The sequence below is a fragment of the Gorilla gorilla genome, chromosome X (assembly GCF_029281585.2).
Source record: "Gorilla gorilla gorilla isolate KB3781 chromosome X, NHGRI_mGorGor1-v2.1_pri, whole genome shotgun sequence".
NCBI lineage: Eukaryota > Metazoa > Chordata > Mammalia > Primates > Hominidae > Gorilla > Gorilla gorilla.
Window position 1 is genome coordinate 151339928 of NC_073247.2, and position 20576 is coordinate 151360503.

A 20576-nucleotide genomic window follows, 5' to 3' on the forward strand; every position below is an offset into this window, starting at 1 on the left:
TAAATAACTTCTCAAATTAATGCACCATTTACGGAGGGGACACTTAGGTCTAACATATCCAGGACAGTCTTCTCTTATAAAGTATAATTTTTTTAGTTTTTAAATATATTACATAAATGTCTTTTATGTCCCCTTATGCAACAGTCAGTGTAAAATGGAGATAATAAACACCTCTCTAGATAAAGACCATGGAAATCTTTTGTTTGTTAACTCTATCAGACATACCTTCAACAGATGATACCTTTCAGCACGAATTGCCAGAATTTCTTCTATTGAGGGAATATCATCTGGTAGTTCTGTCTCAGCCAGCTCAGTTCCAAAGGACTGTAACATCTGAGCCATTTCTTTCACTGTGAGGGCAAAATTTTCTATAGCCTGCAAAGAGCCGGTGATTACTTTAATTATATGATAACTCCATGAGCATATCAAAAACTGGATCAGTAAGTGTATTTGTTTTTATTGGGGGTATAACGGCAAACACATATGCTATGAACTCTCCTCTGCTAGAGAAATATGGCATTGCTCTTGGCAATCAACTGTAACTCTTCATCTAAAACTCTAAGAAACTGAAGGAAGATTAAGAGTCTTCCTGAATATCTTTTATCCAAATTTCTTGACTTATTTCTTGGACACTAATGAAAACTATTTCTTAAAGATGCCATGTATTGAGTAGTTTGTTTTATTTTCTTGAAAATATCGGTATTTTCCTTATTCTATAAACTCTCCAATTGGCAAAATTGCCTTATAATAACTTTACTTCTGAAGAGAGATGAGAACAGTAAAGTCGCTTTATATTTGTTTATTATCATTTGTGAATAAGCATTAGCATTCCAAACAAGGTGATAATTGAAGGAAATTGGGGAAAAACTAGTCACAACAACTCATTTCAGGTACTATAGAATATTTGGAATGGTGGCCCCAAAGCCTTTGTTGCCATAAAATGGTAAGTACGGTTTTGTTGTTTCTTTTGTTTCTAAAATCAATTACTCTGAGAAAGAAGGGCAAAATGTAGAGACCATATGACTATCTGTTAACCATGCATATCAAAATATTTGCTTGTTTATTTATAGCATTACAGGTTATTAAAGGCTAGGCGTTGCTAATTTTGGCAATACATCTTCATGTGAATGAATGAATTGTTGAATGAATGCATTGTTAAATGAATTAATGAATGAAATGTTGAGTGAAGAACAAGTATGAGGAAAATGGAATCCTAATTTAATGGGACATCATTAATTTCTTCAGAAGGGTTCCCCTATCTCTGGGATTAGAAGTCAAGATACTTATGTACCACAGACACACTTGGGAGGTGCAGGGCCTTTGCCTATTTGTAAATTTCTAAAACAGAAGTACACTCTTTGCTACAAATCTAAATGCCTCAGAAGCATCACTAGAATAATGAGATTAATAATACTATTTGCACTTATTGACGGTTTGCCATATGCTAGGCACTGTGTAAAACATTTTACTTTTGCTATCTCATTTAGTCTTTTTAAGATCCCTATGAGGTAAGGTATTATTAGTCCCATTTTACAGTTAGGAAAACTAAGACTTAGAGAGGTTATGTATATTGACCAAGGTCATATAACTAAAAATCAGCAGGGCCAGGATTTGAATCCAAACCCTTTTTTTCTTCAAGTTACTACATAGCCACAGGAGGGGATGGGCAGAGTATGATCTCCTTATTCCCTAGGATTCTCCTTCAATTGCCATCCTCAGTGACTGCTCATCATTTCTAGATATTGCCTATGGAAGAAAACCAAGATGTTGAATTTATATGTATGTGAAAAGTGAGGGCCCAGAAAGCTGGTTTTTTTGTTTTGTTTTGTTTTGTTTTGTTTTTTCAAATAGGAAAGAATTCTAGAACTAGATTTAAAGGCTAACATGAAGAACTATAGGCTCTACAGTAAGGGCAAAGACAACATACATTTCTGAAGATGATCCATTCACTGTGGCAGTACTGCAAGGTGCCGCCTAACTCAGGGGTTAATTGCTTGTCATCAATGTATGTCAGCAAATCACTAACTGAGCTCAGCATAACAACCTATATAAATAAGCAAAAAAGATACTGTTAACTGCCCTTCATGCCATCCCTCCATTAAACTGTAAAATGAACTTTGTCATACACTTAGCAGAAAGTTACCTCTGATAAATGGTTTTAACAGTTCTCTCCTGTACATGCCCCCATACATGTATGCGCTACCTTCTTCAGATAATAACAGTTTTTATTTACAAAACATTTTCTGTAAAGCTAAATCAATCTCTACAGAAACCAAAACGCCTAATTTTCCTCCATCTAAAAGTTTGCATTGTTAATGGTCCAGCTTCTAAAAGAATGCTATGCTCACAACAAAGAAAAGGACTTTATGTAGTAAGTTATAATTTATCAGGAGGGGTGACCTTTTCAAAAGTATCAAAATTTATGAGCACCCTATTCCTAACCTTAAAAACATACAAAAATATTTTTAAAAAGTCATGGTACTCTGGACTAGCTCAGGATGTAAGTTCACGGGAGTTCAAATACATAAAACATACGCTCAATTTTACTAAAAATTAAATTTCCTGCTTATATACACATACACGCACATACATATACACACATGCACACATACATATATACACATATATATAACATATATGACATATTTTTTGCAAAAGTAATTGCTTTGTTATAAATTGATGAATCGATTTCTTTTTCAAATGGTAGAAGTGAAAGACTTTTGGGCATTTCAAATGTATACTTTTAAAAGACAAATTTTAATTTTTTTCTTTTAAATGACACATGGACACATGTAAAATATAAACAGCATGGTACAGGTCTTCATGAGAATTACAGGAACAAAACATTTAAATAATATACTCTTACTGGTAATTTAAGCATAAAATCCTCCTGACTAAACCGAAACCCAATGTCTGTGAACGTTCGTTGAAGAAAGCTGGTAGGACGTAAAACCAAAACCAAGTGCAAGTTCCCAGGGAAGGAAGCCTGTAGGAAGAAAGAACAAAAGAAATTGGAAAAAAAAATTGTCAACACACACTCAACTGAGCACATATCAGAAAATATGTAACTGAAGGAAACAAATTTTAAATTCATAAAAGCCAGTAAAAGGCCAACACTTTACAAATGGATATTGATAAAATCTAAAAACATGCAAATAGAAAAATAATGTAAGGCTCCAGGTCAGATCCTTGCAACACTTCTGGTACGAAATTTTCTCACACTAAAGAAGCAGATCCAACGTTATGAAGAAATAGACTCTGAATCTTTATTTTAGAGTTATTTGAACTCAAATTGCACCTATTTCCTATAAAAACAAATAGAATTAGGTGGCAGTTTCCTAGGATAACCTTAAAAGTCAAAGGGTTTTTGTCTGTGTATTTACACTAAACAATGAAAGAAAACTTTATTATGGGATTATATTTTTATTTTAATCCAATCAATATTTACTGAACATCTTCTATGTGTCTACTTCATGTATTTAAATGAATATCAAGCTCTGTTAGGCACTGAATGTTCACAAATTAAGAAAATACAATCTCTACCCAACAGTTCAACTGCAGAGTCCATTGCTAATCAGCAATTCTTTAACTAAGTTGATAAGTAATCAAAGAAATTAGAAAAATATACAAGGGGAAATGATAGCACAAACTCTCCGAGACATAGGAAGGTCAAAAAGATCTTGAAGCATAACAAGGAGTTAACTGGATCAGAATGTTGTTCTAGTTCACCAATGTTTCCCCAGCTTCTAGAACTTGCTGGCACATAGTATGCAGTCAAAAATAACTGCTACACTAAAGAATTCAAAAGACAAAGAAGGAGGACACATTGCAAAATAAGTGGAGAACGGAGTAACATAGCCCAATTTTAATAACAAATCACCACGTACTAAATGCTTACTCTGTGCAAAGCATTTTGCCAATATTATCATAAATTCTTTTCATAATAATTCTATGAAGGAGTTAGGTTACTCACTTTTACAAATAAAGAAAGTGAGACTCAGAGAGTTTAAGGATACCTTCCCCCAGCTGGCAAAGCCTTCATTTGCCCCTAAGTCTGTGCTCTTCATCACTAAACTACTCCACCTCCTGAAAAGGCCCTAGTCAAGAGAGCTAGATGAAATGACGCTGGGGGACAATGGGAGATGGTGTTGGGAAAATGGGCCAGAACCACATCATAAAGGATCATGGGTTTTTTTCCTGGAGGGAAGGGGAGTCTCTAAAAGGTTTTGAGCATCAGAACAACATGGTCAAATTTGCATTTTAGAAACATCACTTTGGCTTTGGGAAGAACTGGATTTGAACAAGAGTAGAAGCAGACAGATGAGCTAGGAGGCTGGTACAGTAATCCAAGCCAGGAATGATGAGTTTCTGAACTAAAGTAATGATACCAGGAATAAGAGTAGAATTTAGGAAGCACAATCAGCAAGACATAACTACTTGATGTACTTGCCGAGAAAGGAGGTACTAGGAGGATCAAACTCCAGATTTGGGGCTTGAGTAACTGGTTGAATAGTACAACCTTCACTGAGATGGGAAACACAAGAGAAACAGGTTTTAAGAAGGGAAACAAGATTCTGATCTCCATTCATATACACGTTAGGTTCGAAGGGTCAGCAGGACATCCAGATGATGTCCTTCGGATAGCTGTTTGTACAATTAAGAAGGGAAAGAAGTCTAGGCTAAAAGTGCAGAATCAGGAGCCATCAGCCTCAAGATGGCAGATTAGAGCATAATAGAGCAAAATATATGAAAAATGTTCCACCTGCAATTATATTTCAGGCATATTACAATACTAGTAATTAAACAAAACTATAAACTAAGAATAAGATACTGTGGGGCAAGGAGTTTATGGGAACTCTTTGTACTTCCTGTTAAATTTTGTTGTGAACTTAAAACTGCTCTAAAAAAATAAAGTCTATTTTAAAATAAAAGAAAAAAGTAACTTCCACCAGGGTATAAAACATAGACTCTTTGGGAAATGATGCTCAAAACTGCGGATTTTCCTAATTTAATTTGAGATGGTGATAAAACATAAAATGTTAAGTGGCAATGAGAACTAGAGTAAATGAAAGAGAAATGAGTGTGATAAGCACAAATAAGTAAATTAAAAGAGCATAAAATTAAATCAATAAATTAAACAATGATTATCAATATACATAAATTGGGATGGCTGTCCAACTCATAATTCCCCCAGGAGGCCATGACTGTTACTCCCTCCCTTCATCTGAGAAACGACTCCTCCTTCTATTATTCTACACATTGGTTCCAAATGAGAACTCTTATTTTCCTACACGGCCCTGCCCTTCCAACACACAATGATTAATAGTGATTAGAAGTATGATTAGGGCCAGACATGGTGATTCATGCCTGTAATCCCAACAGTTTAGGAGACCGAGGATGGAGGATCACTTGAGGCCAAGAGTTCCAGAACAGCCTGGACAACATAGTGAGACACCATCTCTACAAAAAATTTAAAAATTATCCAGTCATGGTGGCATGCGCCTATGGTTCCAGTTACTCAGGAGGCTGAGGGGGGAGGATCACTTGAGCCCAGGAAGTTGAGCCTGCAGTGAGCCATGATGGTGCTACTGCACTCCAGCCTGGGCGACAGAGCGAGACCTCATCTTTTTAAAAAAGAAAAAGAAAAAAGGTAAGCATGAACATTTGATGTAAGCAGGGCCAAAGAAGTCCTGCCCTAGAATTTTCAAACGAGTACTGAGTGAAGGAAACTTTGAGGATGCCATTTAAAAGCAGCAGATTGCCAAGAGCCCTGCTGCTGGGGAAACATTGAAAAGAATAAAGTTAACATGTATACAGAAACAGAGAGAGACAGAGAAACAGAGAGTTCCAATGGTAATGTATATCCTACCTTCTATTATGTACATAATGTATATTTTATTTTATGTTAAGTATAATATGTATTTTCCAGCTGGGCACGGTGGCTCACACCTGTAATCCCAGCACTTTGGGAAGCTGAGGTGGGAGGATTATTTGAGGCCAGGAGTTCGAGACCAGCCTGGCCAACATGGTGAAAACCCGTTTCTACTAAAAATACAAAAAATTAGCCAGGTGTGTTGGCACACGCCTGTGGTCCCCGCTACTGGGGAGGCTGAAGCATGAGAATCACTTGAACCCAGGAGGTGGAGGCTGCGGTGATCTGAGATTGTGCCACTGCACTCCAGCCTGGGCAACAGGGTGAGACTCTGCCAAAAAAAAAGAAATATATGTTTTCCAGTTATTACAGGAATTAAAAGAAATAATGAATATAAAGGCACTTCTAAAATTTTTATTTTAGGTTTGGGGGTACATGCAAAGGTTACATAGATAAACACGTGTCACAGTGGGGGTTGTTGTACATATTATTACTTCACCTAGGTATTCAGCTCAGTACCCAATAGTGATCTTTTCTGCTCCTCTCCCTCCTCCCACCCTCCACCCTCAAGTAGACCCCAGTGTCTGTTGTTTCCTTCTTTGTGTTCATAACTTCTTATTTAGCTCCCACTTTTAAGTGAGAACATGCAGTATTTAAGGAACTTAAACAAATTTACAAGAGAAAAACAAACAACCCCATTAAAAAGTGGGCAAAGGACATGAAAAGGCACTTTTTAAACTGTAAAAAATATTAATAAGATAGTTTTAAAATTTTGCCTTGGATTCTCGGACGTCAGGACAAGCAGGTTTGGGTAGAAAACTTTAGGGACATGGATAAAGGCTAGCTTAAGGGAAGAATCTGACAGGGACTTGTGGGAACTTTTGGCCTATTTTTAAGTGGAAAGCACAGATTCTATTTTTACTCCCTTAATTTTAGGAGTTGAGCCTCTCCTTTTTCTTCACCTGGGTAAATTCCCATTATATTATTATACTCACCTGCCTTGAACCTGTTTATTTTTTCACTTTTAAATGAAATTGAAAGCACCCTACTTTTGCCAACATTTAAAGCAAAATTACTTTTATTCTTTCATGGATTCTAAGTTGATCTGGTTTCATCTTTCTCTCTCTGACTTCCCTTAATCTCATATTCTCTTGTATCTAGAATTATCTGGATACAAGAACCTGGGGCTGACTTCAAGCCAGGGGTACTCACCCATCTCCAAAATTATGTGTGAGGGAGGAGGGGATGGGAGGATACTATGGGAATAGAGAGAGCTATGTAGCAACTCTCTGCCTGAGGTAAGGCCCTGCTGTCTACTCTGCCATTCCTAGGAGAGCAAGGCTGTACCAGCAGCCAGGTCCAGAGACAGCTGATCACATAGCAGGGAACAAAGTAGAAAGAAAGGAGAGAGAAGGAAAATCACTGTCTGCAAGATGAGTGGGGAAGTGATTTTAAGCAGGGGTAGGGGTATTCAGCTGCTCATAAGCTAGGGATTTTATGTTGCATGTTTATTAAACCTGTTATTGCTCTATTTAATAAAGTGGATTATCCCAAACATTGACGGCTATATAAATTGCTTCTAAAGATCATTCCATATGCTAATCAGTTCATTCTTAAGTAAAACCTTCTGATTATCTTAGCATACCTTCTCATTCCTTAATTCCTTCAAAATATTTATTAATTCACTTGTCACAAAAAGCCCAGAAAAACTTGGGCTTTTAAAGAAAATGCACCATCAAGGGATGACAACTTCATTTATTGACTACATAATTACATTTACAATATTTTTTGTTATAGTTTATAGTACAATTTTATAATCTTTTTTGCATATCTTCCTAGAGCACATGGATTCTGTTAACCCAACAGTTACTCCCAATTTTAGTAGCCATTTGGGAGACTAAATAACTTGTAGGCAATAGCTACACAACTACTAAGCAATCACAGCAATCAGGTGGCACTCAAACAATTTATTTGATTTGTCAGTTATTTTTCTAGAAAACTAAATCATATAGTTCAGACCAGGTGTATTGTTTTCATCCCTCGTGCCCACACGTGAATAAGACACACCTGAATTTTTAATCCCACTCCCATTCACTTAACCCAGACCATAATAGGTGCCTACCAAACTGTCACACTTTTAAAGTATGACATTTACGACTACTTTTCATAGCTTCTCTTTAGCAAAAAAAAATGTATATTTATGTATATTTATATATTCAGGACCTCTCAAAGTTTTAAGGTAGGGAAAGGAGATTGGATAGTTGGACAGGGGTGGAAATGTCATTTATTGAATGCATACTACTAGAATTATGCCCGTAAAGAGCACTATTATGACATTGTGCTAAGTATTTACATGCAGTAGGTTCTATTTTTGTCCTCATTTCACAACTGGAGAAACTGAGTGCCATTATCCTCAAAGATGTCTACATCCTAATCCCTGGAACCTAGTAATATGTTATCTTATATGGTAAAAGAGACTTTATAAATGTGATTAAGGATCTTGATATGGGGAGATGATCCGGGATTATCATGGTGGGACCGATGTAATCATTAGGATAAGAGGGAGGCAGGAGAGTCGGAGAAGAAGATGTGATGGCAGAGGTCAAAGTGATGCAGGGGTATAAACCAAGGAATGTGGACGATCTCTGCAAGCTAGAAAAGTCAAAGAAACAGATTCTTCTCTAGAGACTCCAGAAGGAACACAGCTCTGCTGACCCTTGATTTTTAGCCCAATTGGGTAATCTTGGACTTCTGACCTCCAGAACCGTAATGATATATTTTCACTGTTTTAAGCCACTAAGTTTGTAGTAATCTATTACAGCAGCAATAGGGAACTAATACATTGAGGTTTTGTGAGGTCAGGCAATTTTTCAAGACCTTCTAGCACATAAGTAGCAGAATTAAAACCCCGCTTCACCTGCCTGTAGAACTAGACTCAGTCAACAAGAGGAATTTGCAGAAGTTATAGCAGGGATGACACAAGAATCAGGTTGGTTGAGAATCTAAACCTGAGACCTAAAGCAGAGGTGACAAACTTGAATGCCTACCACATGTGTTAGGGAGATAATGTAAATGTGAAGTAGGTTTAATTAATGAACAGCCTAAATTAGGTGGAAAATAGCAATTCATACTCCTCCTATATGACAAGGAGTAACAGGAAGTGGTGGGGACCATGGTGAACTGGAGAACATTCAAAGCAGAGGGCACTCATAAGTCAGTTCACTCATAAATCAGTTCCAGCTACATGTTGTCATGTGGCAAGGTGGGCCCAGCATTGCCAACTCTTTGGTTTCTCAAGAGAAGACAGAAATCCAGATTGTCATGCAAAGCCCAGATGTTTAAAGATAGAAAACAAATTGAAAGTTTGTTAAAATGCTGCATACTCTAAACAAAACGCATCTGTGCACTGACAATTTGCAACCTCTGAACCAAAAAGCTTCATAGATCTGAACATCAATCAATATCAATAATATGGACACGTCCTTATCTGTGATTGCCGGCTATGAGAATCTAGAGGGGACAGAACACTCTTGAGCAATTTTAACCTGACAAGCCATATACATTTAAGATTAGTTTGTATGTATCTATGTGGATATACATATAAGTATATACAGAGAGTACTTTTTCTCTATATACCAATATTTGTAACAACTAAAATTCTTAAGATAATCCATTTTAAAGCTAGTATTTAAATGAACAATCAAACAGCATAGGGTATCAGATGCACATATCAAAGCAAATATAGTTCAAGACCAGTGAACTTTCCCATTTTGGTTTGGGAATATTATATTTCTAAATTCTTGGGTATGCTGCTTTAAGAACCTCTAATCTGTATGGTTATATAAACATGAAAAAGCACAATTTCTTTTTCCCCAAAATAAAAACTGAGATTTTGAAAGTATAATTCATTTTTGAGAACTTGTCAAAAAAGCAAAGGGATTTGGGCAAAGGTTAGTCTTGTTTTATTTCAATGTGTTTTTGCTTTTTTAAAAAAATAGTTTGCACGAGAGAGGAAACAGCATTGGTTTTAGCTTCTCGCAGACATTTTTCTGGAGTTCCAGCATGTGACTGCTTAAAGACATCTCAGTAAAAGCGAACCAGCTGCCTATCACATAGGACTCGGAGCCACGTGTCCAATCACTGTACGTGGTCCCACCCCAGCCCTCAGCAGCAGCTCTTACAGGCTCTTCAAGGTAACGAGCACAAAATAAGCTCCCTCTCATCTTTCCCTCCCAGAGAACAGATTTACTCCCTTTTACTCACACGTACTTCCAGATTGCCTAGTTCTATGATCTTACAGCAGTAACAACAATAACAAGAGCAGGCGTAAACCAAATACATCATTTCACTACCGAAGTCTAGAAATTAACCTTGTTTAATAATCTTGTGTGTGCTCTCTAAGGGAGGCAATTCATCACCCTGTGCACACTTTTCAGTTATTCTAGTTATTATTTCTAGAATGTTTAAAGTAACTTATAAAACATAAAAGTTTGGTTACTTACTATAAAAATAATTTATTTTCCTATAGCTTTTCCTATTTAATCTTTAGGGTAAAGAAAGGCAGTAACAATAAGAGAGATCCTTGACTAAAAGCCATTATGCATGTGTCAGACTTCTTATATATATATATATTATCTTATTTAGCCTTCAAAACATTGCAGTAAACTGGATATTATTCCCTTTTTACAGAGGAGCAAACTGAAGCACAGTTGGTAAGCAGCGGTAGTACGGCCTATCTGGATCCTAAGGGCAAACTCTTTCTAGACACTTAACACCTCATAGACTGAATGCACACTCAGATTTACTGTTTGCCATTCAGGGATGATTTGACCTTGATGTTTCCAAAATGGGACAAATAACATTTGAAACAAGTTGCTGGAAACAATTTAGCATATACAGTCCACTGAAAGGAAAGTATCATAATTTACTATCAGACAAATGTTGAGATGCTGACAGGCACTTGACTTTCATAAGGTCTGAACCATCTCTGCAGAATATGTTGGGAAAAAAATCTCATGACCTCAAGCTATAGAGAATAGTTTGCAACAGTATGAGCCACTTCCACACTCTTCCCCCCATATCCCCACCTTAAAAAGTACAGACAGTATGAGTTGTCAAGCAACTTGTCAAGTGACCTCAGGAGGATAGCCCAAAGCAATACTCCTTCCTTGTGGTTTGCCCTTTTCGTCACATATATATCTATTCTCCTCCCCTCTCTCTCACTCAGCTACAGTCATTGAAATTTCTACCAAGTAACTAGTTCAAACATTTTTTTGGACTTCAAGTGGCATTGGACCATCCTTTTAGACGTTACCTATCCACAGCCTCCAGAATCAGCCCAATTCCAGAGACCCTTCAAGGTGAAACCATTTTTTTACTAGCTAAGGTTCAAATTCTTTACTCTGGTCAAGTCCTACCCATATAAGGAAAGCATATGTGTCTTCTACTATAGTTCTAGGCTTCAGAATTAATCCAATTAATCCCACTCATATCTGTTCCTACATATCACTTAATTCATTTATGAGAAAAAAAAACACAGGAAAGAATCAAGCAAAGGTAACAGCAACATATGCTCTTACTTAACACCCAAACATATGCCATCTCCTGTATAAGGCCTTCTCCACCAGCCAGAATTTCTTTTCAAAACAGTCATTTACGAACATGTCTTACCCTTTCTACTAGATTGAGAGTTCCTTCAGCCCAGTAGCCATTTCATATTTACCTTTGTAACTTATGTTGTATATATCACAGTGCTAGATATGTCTATTCAGTGAGTACCCCTGTGCTGTATTTATTGTGTGTATATTAATGCATGTGTATAGACATAAAACTAAGTTCAGCACTGAGAATATATATATATATATATATATATATATATATATATATATATATATAAAATTAGGAACTTTCTGAAAGCTTAAGTTAACCTTTGATAACAAAAGTGCTAATATCAGTTGCTTACAACACTGCAAAGTACATACACAAACATTTCTTGTGCACCATAAATCGTCTGTTAAAAGTCTGAATCTATATTCTCATAATATAAAAACATGTATAGAGCCAAAGATATAATTTTGTCAAAATAAAACCAACTATAGTTTTTAAAATAGCAGTCTGTGCTAAGAGCTTTATTAGAAAATAAATCATTTACACACCTATTGATGTTCACTGTCATTCAACAATAATAAAAGTCTTACTTTCTTTATCATAATTTTAATTCAAACTGTCATTTTTTTTCCTATGGTCAATTTTTACCTTCTTATCTGTGTGTGTGTGTTATCTCGATATTTTTAGTGAGCAAGTTTATATTTTAAACCATAACATCAATAACATTATATTAATCTTTGAAAGAAAAAGAGTGGCATTTAAAGCCTTTTTGATGATTAGTTTTTTATTAAATTAGCTAGTGTTATTTCAACATTTTTCCAAAATACATCTAAAGATCACATTAGAAATTTGCTGGGAATTTACTATATGAATAAATGAATGAAGGGAAAATTTAGGCAAAAGACTGCATGAAATGTACCTGAGAGGAGAGACTTCCAAATTCTAGTCTATATTGAAAAGTGAGTTACTGTCTTTTTCCCTAAAAGAAAAAAGTTGTCAGCAGGTGACAATTTTGTACCTATGAAGTTTCAGTTTGGAGAAGAATTGAAACCATAAGGATTTCAAATCATTACAGATTTTAAATTTATTCACTTATACGGTAACACCCAGGAAAGGCTGCATTTTTAAGTGATGATGGAATCCCCTCCAGACCTATCCGTGGCAATATACTCTACTTGATCATGGTGAAAGAAAGGATGAATCCTTTTGTTAGATATTGTTTTAAGTCATTATTTAAAGCTATGCTGTCCAATGATTCAAAATTGTTCATACAGTCTTAAACGAATAACATGACTAAGGTGCTCATTCATAAACTTGATGACATTTAGATTTTGAAATTATATTCTACCCCCTCAATTGCCTGAAAATTACCCTATGTCAATATCACAGTAATCACATCAATGCAATCCATGCAAATATAAGTCTCCATTCTCTCCATCTGTCCTTAAAAACCCTACTCAGCAGTTTGTGCTATAGCACCATGCTGCAGCATCCCAGCACTTGAACTTGGGAACAGGCTTTCCAGGAGTGCAGACAGAGCCCTTACCGCATTCCTTCTGAACCTCATCTTGCCTCTCCGGGGATTTGCTTCTGCCATTTCGCCTGTACGCAATTACACTCTTCTTTTCCAATTGTCAATGCAACATTGATGAAATACGAGCTGCTTCTTGGGTAGTATTTAAAAACGGCAGCCAAAAATCTCTATCAAACAAAGCTGCCGTAGCTGCTTCCATTAGCACAGTGGCAGCAATGCTGGGGAGAAAAAAAAAAAAAACCACTATCCCTGATTAGTCAGCTGACAGATCCTTCCCTTCTGCTCCTTGTAATTCAGAGTTAACACATTCCTCCAATTACTTAGCCTGATTGAACCTTGTGGATTAGCTTGTGCTGGACTGCTCAAGAAGATCAGGCATGTCCTAAGAGTGGAAGGAGGAGGAAAAAAAACCCAGCTCTCTTCCTAGGAGCAGGCTTGATGGGACTGGCTTTCTCCTCTGCGCAGTTCGATTTTTAAGGTGGAATGCTAAGAATCTTTGTGAAGGTAGTATTAACTCATGCTTTTTACTCTCGTCCTACCCTGGTATGTGACTTAAATTTCAATTCTGTTTTGTTTTCTCTGTTATTGTATTCTGGGTTTAAGCCTTGTGAAAGGCTATAGTTTGCAAAATTTTGTCCTGGTAACAATCTAGAAAGAATAGAACACACAAACTTTCTAAGACGGATACAATTCTCTCCCAAATTAACCTTTCCCCAAAATGTATAACTAAAATAAAGTCTCCTCTCATTAATTATGAAATACAACCTAAATGCTTTTATTTGTTTTGAAATCTACAAATAAAGGTATTCAAATTGAATTGTATGATTATTTCACAGACACTTGTTTGAAATAATACACCACAGGCAATTATACCTAGCTACACAATGGTAGATTTCACTAGAAATCCTTTCCGAATGCCAACTTTTGCACTTGAAATTAGCTTGCATTCAATATTTACCTTTATTTCAAACAGTAACCAACAGTTATTAATGGTTGAGATGTAATTAATGTGCTCTTGAGTATGAGTATAGAAACTATACCACAAGCAAAAACATTTAACATGTTAAAAAAGAAACACCTAAAACAACCTATAGCCAGTTACATGTGGTCAGAATCTGTACCCCTCCCTTGCCCAGCACGATCAATTTGGCAGTTATGAAAATAAAGGGACCCTGGGATCCAAGTGCTTTACTGAGCATAGGTCAAAATTCTCCACTAAGAAAGCAGCCCTGGGAATACAGAAAAAGGAGTATCACTCCCCGGTAGACAAGTAATTACCCTCTGTTGACTTCAAAATGACAGGATCATGACCTAATCTTATATTTCTCTTTTATGAAAAATAGAACCTCTGTTACAAGCCACCTATTTTGAATAATAAAAATAAAACTCTACCAAAAAAACTAACGTCAGGTGCCAAACCAGTCACAAAATGAAAATTAATTTAATCAGGCGGGTGCAGTGTTGGCCAAAAGAAAAAAACCTGGGTGATAAAAAATGTTCTAATGCAACAAGTGCTGTATTTAGTATAAGAGAAGCAATTATTAGCATAAACCAAGGTCTACTCAGCAAGCCCAAGGACCAATCCTAAAAGACCAGAGCAAGGGAAATAGCTTTTACTTTATTTAGCCCCACTGATAAGGCTCAATTGTATATGGAGGACAGATCTAATCTCTCAAAAGAAATTTTACCTTTATCTAAATAACATTGAATTTATTTGTCTATTTGTAAGCCAATTGGAAAATGATAGAAACCATCACCAACTGGAATTCTTGACATTTCAATTCTTGCTCTGGCTTTTTTTGGTTACTTGGCTATTTGAGCTTGGATTCATCACATAACCATTCCAAAGTACAAATATCAATGTGATTTCATCATCTATAAGACAATTATAGTGATACCTACTTGCAGTACTTAATCAGGAAATGAAGAGAATCAACAATACTTAATAAATGTGAATGCTTTTGAAAAAGCACTAATATGCTATAGAAAGTCAAATTTTTTTCTATTTTATTTTAGTAATTTGAGTATATCTAATGTTAACTCTTCTCTCCACTGCTAATGATTAAACACCTCTGTTAAATAAACAGGAAACCACTTTTTGCTTATTTGTCCAAAGTGAGGAATAATTCATTCTGAGTATTAAAAGAATAATGATCTTACCCATTTTACCTTGCGAGTGCTAGAACATTGGCTTGGAAGTCCAACAACCTAGATTTTTGTTTTGACTTTGCAACTAAATCAAGTTCTTGTGGTGGGCATGACCTCCTCAATCAGTCAGGAGACAAAGTAAGAATTTCAGATGGCTGGCAATGTTGGAATCTCAAAGAAAAAAATATATTGATTCCTAGCTATTCTAGTCTGATAGAGGAAGTTGGCCACATGCCACTTCCACAGAGAGCCCATATCTTTCTTGCCAGCTCAGAAGGAGTCTGGGGGTCTCTCATCTCCCTCCTCGTCTATGAAAGTGAAGTGTCAAACAATTTTGTGATATCCTTGTAAGCCTAAAAGTGTAAAAGATTATCTTGGTCATGGGCAGAATTGTACCTCTCGTTGTTTTAATTAGAGAAAATGTTTCTCTCTCTGGGTCTTGGGAAGCTGGGGACTAGATACCAGTAGGGAAGTTATATATCATTTTATATGTGACTCATCTCCCTACCCTATCCTAGGGTAAAACAAATCTAGAAAGTTGTACACTGAAATGTTAAAAACTGCTTATTTTGGGGTGGTTGGATTACTATTGTTTTAAACTTTCTTCTTTATACTTTTTCACATATGAGTATGCAACACAGCTATTTCCACCAAAATAAATAAATAAATAAATAAATAATTTTAAAAAGCTTCCATAAAAACTTGCCTTGTTCTGAAAGGCACATAGAACCATGAATCTCTTCTCACTCATAACTGGAGCCACAAACTACTCACTCATTCTTACTAGGTTTTATTTTGGGTAGAGTTATTTATCTCAGTCTCTGCTACAACCTCTCCTTCTACTTTCCCTCCTCACATTCCATCAATTTTTATTGTCTCCGTCAGTACCAAAGTAATCTATACCTCCCAAAACAGAAAGTATAATATAAAACAAAAATAAAAAGTTACTGTATAATGCATAGATACTTACCGAGATTTTTTGGAGAGAGATTTTGAGAGAAGACCATGTATCCAATCTTCGATCCAGAATAATGGTAAACCGGGAGTCTGATCCATTTTGCCTGAACAATGAGAAGAAATAAGAACTTTTTCTTAATAATAATGCAAATTTGTTATATATGCCTTCATTCTATTTCTGATTATTTCATCTACATTTGATGTCTTGACTGAAGACAGATTTGGAATTGGAAAGCTATCACAAAGTCCTATCTTAGAAAACTAATCTGAATACATATTCCCTTACTCACTATTTAAAATTTCTTTTGCAGCATTAATGTCAATCTTTTAAATAGGAAAGTGATAGTGTAATGAAGATAGGTCACTAAAATTGATTTAGAATACTGTAATCTTGGGTGTGGGAAAACTCAAAAGATAACTGTCCTTCATGATATCAGATTTAACTTTCCATGCAATCCGTCATGAGTCAATGATCCATTCACTCATTCAAAATCACACTGCTAAATCTATTTTTCTAACTCTAGTCTGCTCCTGAGGAAATGCAGTTTAATGGAAAATATAACTTCTATTTGCCCTAAAAAGATCACTTTCAAGCTTCAATAGGTACATTGTAAGTTTCATTTTCTGAGATTTGATTTTTGTTCATGAGACTTTGAATTTTATCATCCTAGATTTGTGTCCTCTTGTTCTTCAGGGTTAGTAACTAGAAAATTCTTCCTTTGAAAATTTTGTCTTTAACACACATAAAATCTCTAAGAAACCTTTTTAAACTTTCCATTTTAAAGCATTCTAGTTCCAAATAATTTTTAATTTCAAGACATTCCTCCTAGTATCTCCCAGTACCACTATTGAATCTACTTAAGATTCAGTCTTCTTGTGTTATATTCAGAAGAAATGAAAAATGGCTGTACTCACTCTTGGCTGGTAATATTTCCTTTTAAGCAAATTAAAGCATATATGTATGACCATCATTCTCAACCTATGTTCTTTTTCATGGGAACAAATACTCCTAGATCCCCAATTTTATTTTCATAGATTCTCAGGATAATTTTTGTAACAATTTAGGTAGCTGCCAGCTTCTCCTTCTAAGTTGTACTTCTTATCTACTCTGAAGTTAAGTCAGTTGGTTATTCACCATGATAATAATAGCTATATTAAGCCATTTTCATGTTATGACATTCAGATGGATATCTGATATAAAGCGAATTGAAAAAAATGTAATGAAATACTATACCTTGCAATAGATGTCAGGTAAGTAAGTACTTTTGCTATTACTTCCTCTGGTATACATCTAAAATTACAGTTTTCTGGAAACGTAATGATCCAAGCATTGTCCTTTCCCCGGCCACCTACAATAATAGAAAAATAATCAACTGAATTAAAAATGCATATAACAATGAAGCAAGGAAGAGGATTTTAGATTTGAATACTGTTTTGCGGCAACACAACTTTTTTACGAAGATGATGATCTCCACATACAACCAAAATGGCTCCAAGTTCCTGACACTTTAAGTTTAAAAGGTGGCAGAGTAGTTTCTCAATAAAAAAAGAAAAAGAAAGAGAGTAAAATGAACGAATATAGTCAGAAGAAAATATCATGAAATGCATATAATAAATACAGTGGAAAATAGCTGATTCCCCAATCTGGACTACCAAGGGGTTGGGAAATAACTGTTTCTATACCAATGAGCCTAAATTTAAAATGAGTGAATGATGGCTTGACAGCAAGTGGAAAATTTGATATAATCGATCTCTTAGTGTCATGGTGAGCAGGAAAAGATACAGAGCACCCTATAGGAAATAGGTGATGGTCTAATGTGTTTATGGAAGAAACAACAAAAGGAATGATGGCAGGAACGACATAGGAATTTTATTAATGCAAAGAAAGATCACAAATTATCTGCGGGTCAAAATTCAATGTTCAGCCTGGGTAGGGGTCCAGGCAGAGGTGTAGGGTTGTGGAAGCTACCCGCAGACCCATGCAACCATTAACCTGGAGCAGTTGCATCCAGCAGTATCGTGACCAAGTGGGTGACCTTGACCCCTGGAAAGCATGGATCCCAGTGCTCATAGGTGAGGTTGCCCTAAGCCCATTTCCATAGGAACCAGGAATAATGGTAACTGTCATAGGGGTTTTTGGTGAGGGAATGATTGCACCGGCTCTGGGCTTTCATTTTGGTTTCTACCCGTTTCTCCACCCAGCCCAATGGCCCTCTATGCAGCCTGAAGGATGAGAAATATTGAAAACGAAAGCCACTTAAGTGCAGAGATGAGCCTTACATGTGTTTAAGGTTCACATCTGCAGCCAGCCTAGCACCTACACAGAGAGCGAATGCTCAATAAATATTAAGTGCCAAATAGAATTTGAAGAATTATTTTAGGAGGAAAGTTGCAAGGTGGCCTTTGAAATTAGCTCACTAATAGAAATTTTTTTAGTTCAGTTGTAATTTTTATTTGGCTGAATTTAAGTGAATAAAGATGTAAAAATATTTTTAATTCAATCTGCAATAAAAATATGACAATAGAAAAGGATATAGGCCGGGCACAGTGGCTCATGCCTGTAACCCCAGCACTTTGGGAGGCCGAGGCCAGAGGATCACTTGAGGTCAGGAGTACAAGACCAGCCTGGCCAACATGTTGAAACCCTGTCTCTACCAAAAATACAAAAATTAGCCGGGTGTGGTGGTGCACGCCTGTAATCCCAGCTACTCCGGAGGTTGAGGCAGGAGAATCGCTTGAACCTGGGAGGCAAAGGTTGCGGTGAGCCAAGATCACGCCACTACACTCCAGCCTGGGCAACAGAGCAAGACCCTGTCTCTCCACCCCCCCCCCAAAAAAAAGAAAAAGAAAAAGATATAAAATGGAATCATAACAATACTCAACACAAAAGAAGACAGAAATGGAGGAAAACAAAGAACACATGGGACAAATGGAAAAAGCTACCATCTCACTATTTGTATTTTGCTTATTATATGATAGTAAGATGGTAGATTTAAATCCATCCATATGAATAATCACATAAAATGTCAATGATCTAGGCACTGCAATTAAAAGTCAAAGATCTTCAAACTGGATAAAAAGAAAGACTGAATTATATGCTGCCCACAAGAAACACATGTTTTAAATATAAAAGTACAAATTATTAAAAGCAAAGGATAGAAAAAGGTATACCATGACAGTGCTAATCAAAACAAAGCTGTCTAATATTTGACAAAGTAGATTTCAGAGTCGAAAATATTACCAGATATTAAAATGATCATTTGATCATGATAAAGTGGTCAATTCATCAATGGGACATAATCTTAAATGCTTATGCACCTAATAACAGAGCTTCAAAATACACAAAGCAAAAACTGATAGAGTGGCAAGAGGAAATAGACAAATTCACAATTTTAGTCAGAAATTTCACCACCCATCTCTCAATAATTGATAGAACAAGTAGACAAAGAATTTGCAAGGATACTGTATACCTGAACAACAGTCTCAACCAACATGACCTAATTGACATTTCTAGAACACTCCATCCAACAAAAGCAGAATACACTTTCTTCTCTAGTGCACATGGAAGAAGATCAAATTAATTATTTGCCTCAATATTTACCAAGGGAAACTTGAGAGACAGTATTCATTCCCAAATTATTTTTTAATCAAACTAGTCCAAAGTATTAAATCAGAGGGTTATTAATCTTCACTGTATGATATTCCAGAATTAGAGTAGAGTGAAAATAATCATTGAGAATAATGGCATCCACTGAAGAGTTTTTAAGAAACTCAAAGGAGAAACTGTACAATTCTGAACCAAGAGATTTAGTGAATCTTTAAACAAAGGGCCTCTATAGATAGAGTATGGTATAGAACTAGTAATATAAATTATATGTAATATATAATGTAATAAATATCTTAAATATAACTACATACTTGCCAAGCAAGCTGGTGAGCACTCTAGTTAAGGACAGAACCATCTAGCACTTAGGCAAACTATACTTATCAAAGGAAAGGTGGCAAGGCTCCTATAAGAGTAATTATCATTGACTAATCTATAAATGATTATTACCACTGAACACCTACAAGTACTGTCCTAGGAGTAAACTTGTGAGAAGAGATAAAAAGAGATATTTATATTCCAAATCAGGAAGTTTTAATTATTTTTTACCATTGGGAACCCTTTCTTCAAAGGAAGCTATAGGTAGAAGCATTTTTAAAACAAATACAAAAAGCAGTTAAGGAAGGAAAGGTGTAGAGAGGGGTCTGGATGGGTGCAGCAAGCCCTGAGGATGGTTCTATTTAGAACACGGTTTGGAAAACACAGATAATCTTAAGTAAAATCTCCAAAACTTAAAAGTGAACGTAACATACTGCTAAATTTACTGACACTCACACATTTCTGCCACTTATAAAATAAAACATAAAGCCATATTAATTAAGTCATCATTAATTCACAGTTACCACTAATTAGAA

At 35.9% G+C, this 20576-nt stretch overlaps 1 protein-coding gene across 8 annotated transcripts in view; it reads right to left on the reverse strand.

The window, feature by feature from the left end:
* Nucleotides 1–20576, reverse strand: part of MCF2 (MCF.2 cell line derived transforming sequence) — a 129999-nt gene that overhangs the window by 48890 nt on the left and 60533 nt on the right. For 5 of the 8 annotated variants that reach the window (XM_055377036.2, XM_063703054.1, XM_019018800.4 and 2 more), the window contains 5 exons: nt 17353–17467; nt 16132–16222; nt 2867–2986; nt 1928–2044; nt 226–375 (listed from right to left, as the gene is read on the reverse strand). In XM_055377036.2, the coding sequence (XP_055233011.2) occupies nt 226–375; nt 1928–2044; nt 2867–2986; nt 16132–16222; nt 17353–17467 (593 nt within the window). Of the gene's footprint in view, nt 1–225; nt 376–1927; nt 2045–2866; nt 2987–13025; nt 13473–16131; nt 16223–17352; nt 17468–20576 lie in introns of those variants that run through there. The other 3 variants (XM_055377039.2, XM_055377040.2, XM_055377042.2) reach the window with 3 other exon arrangements.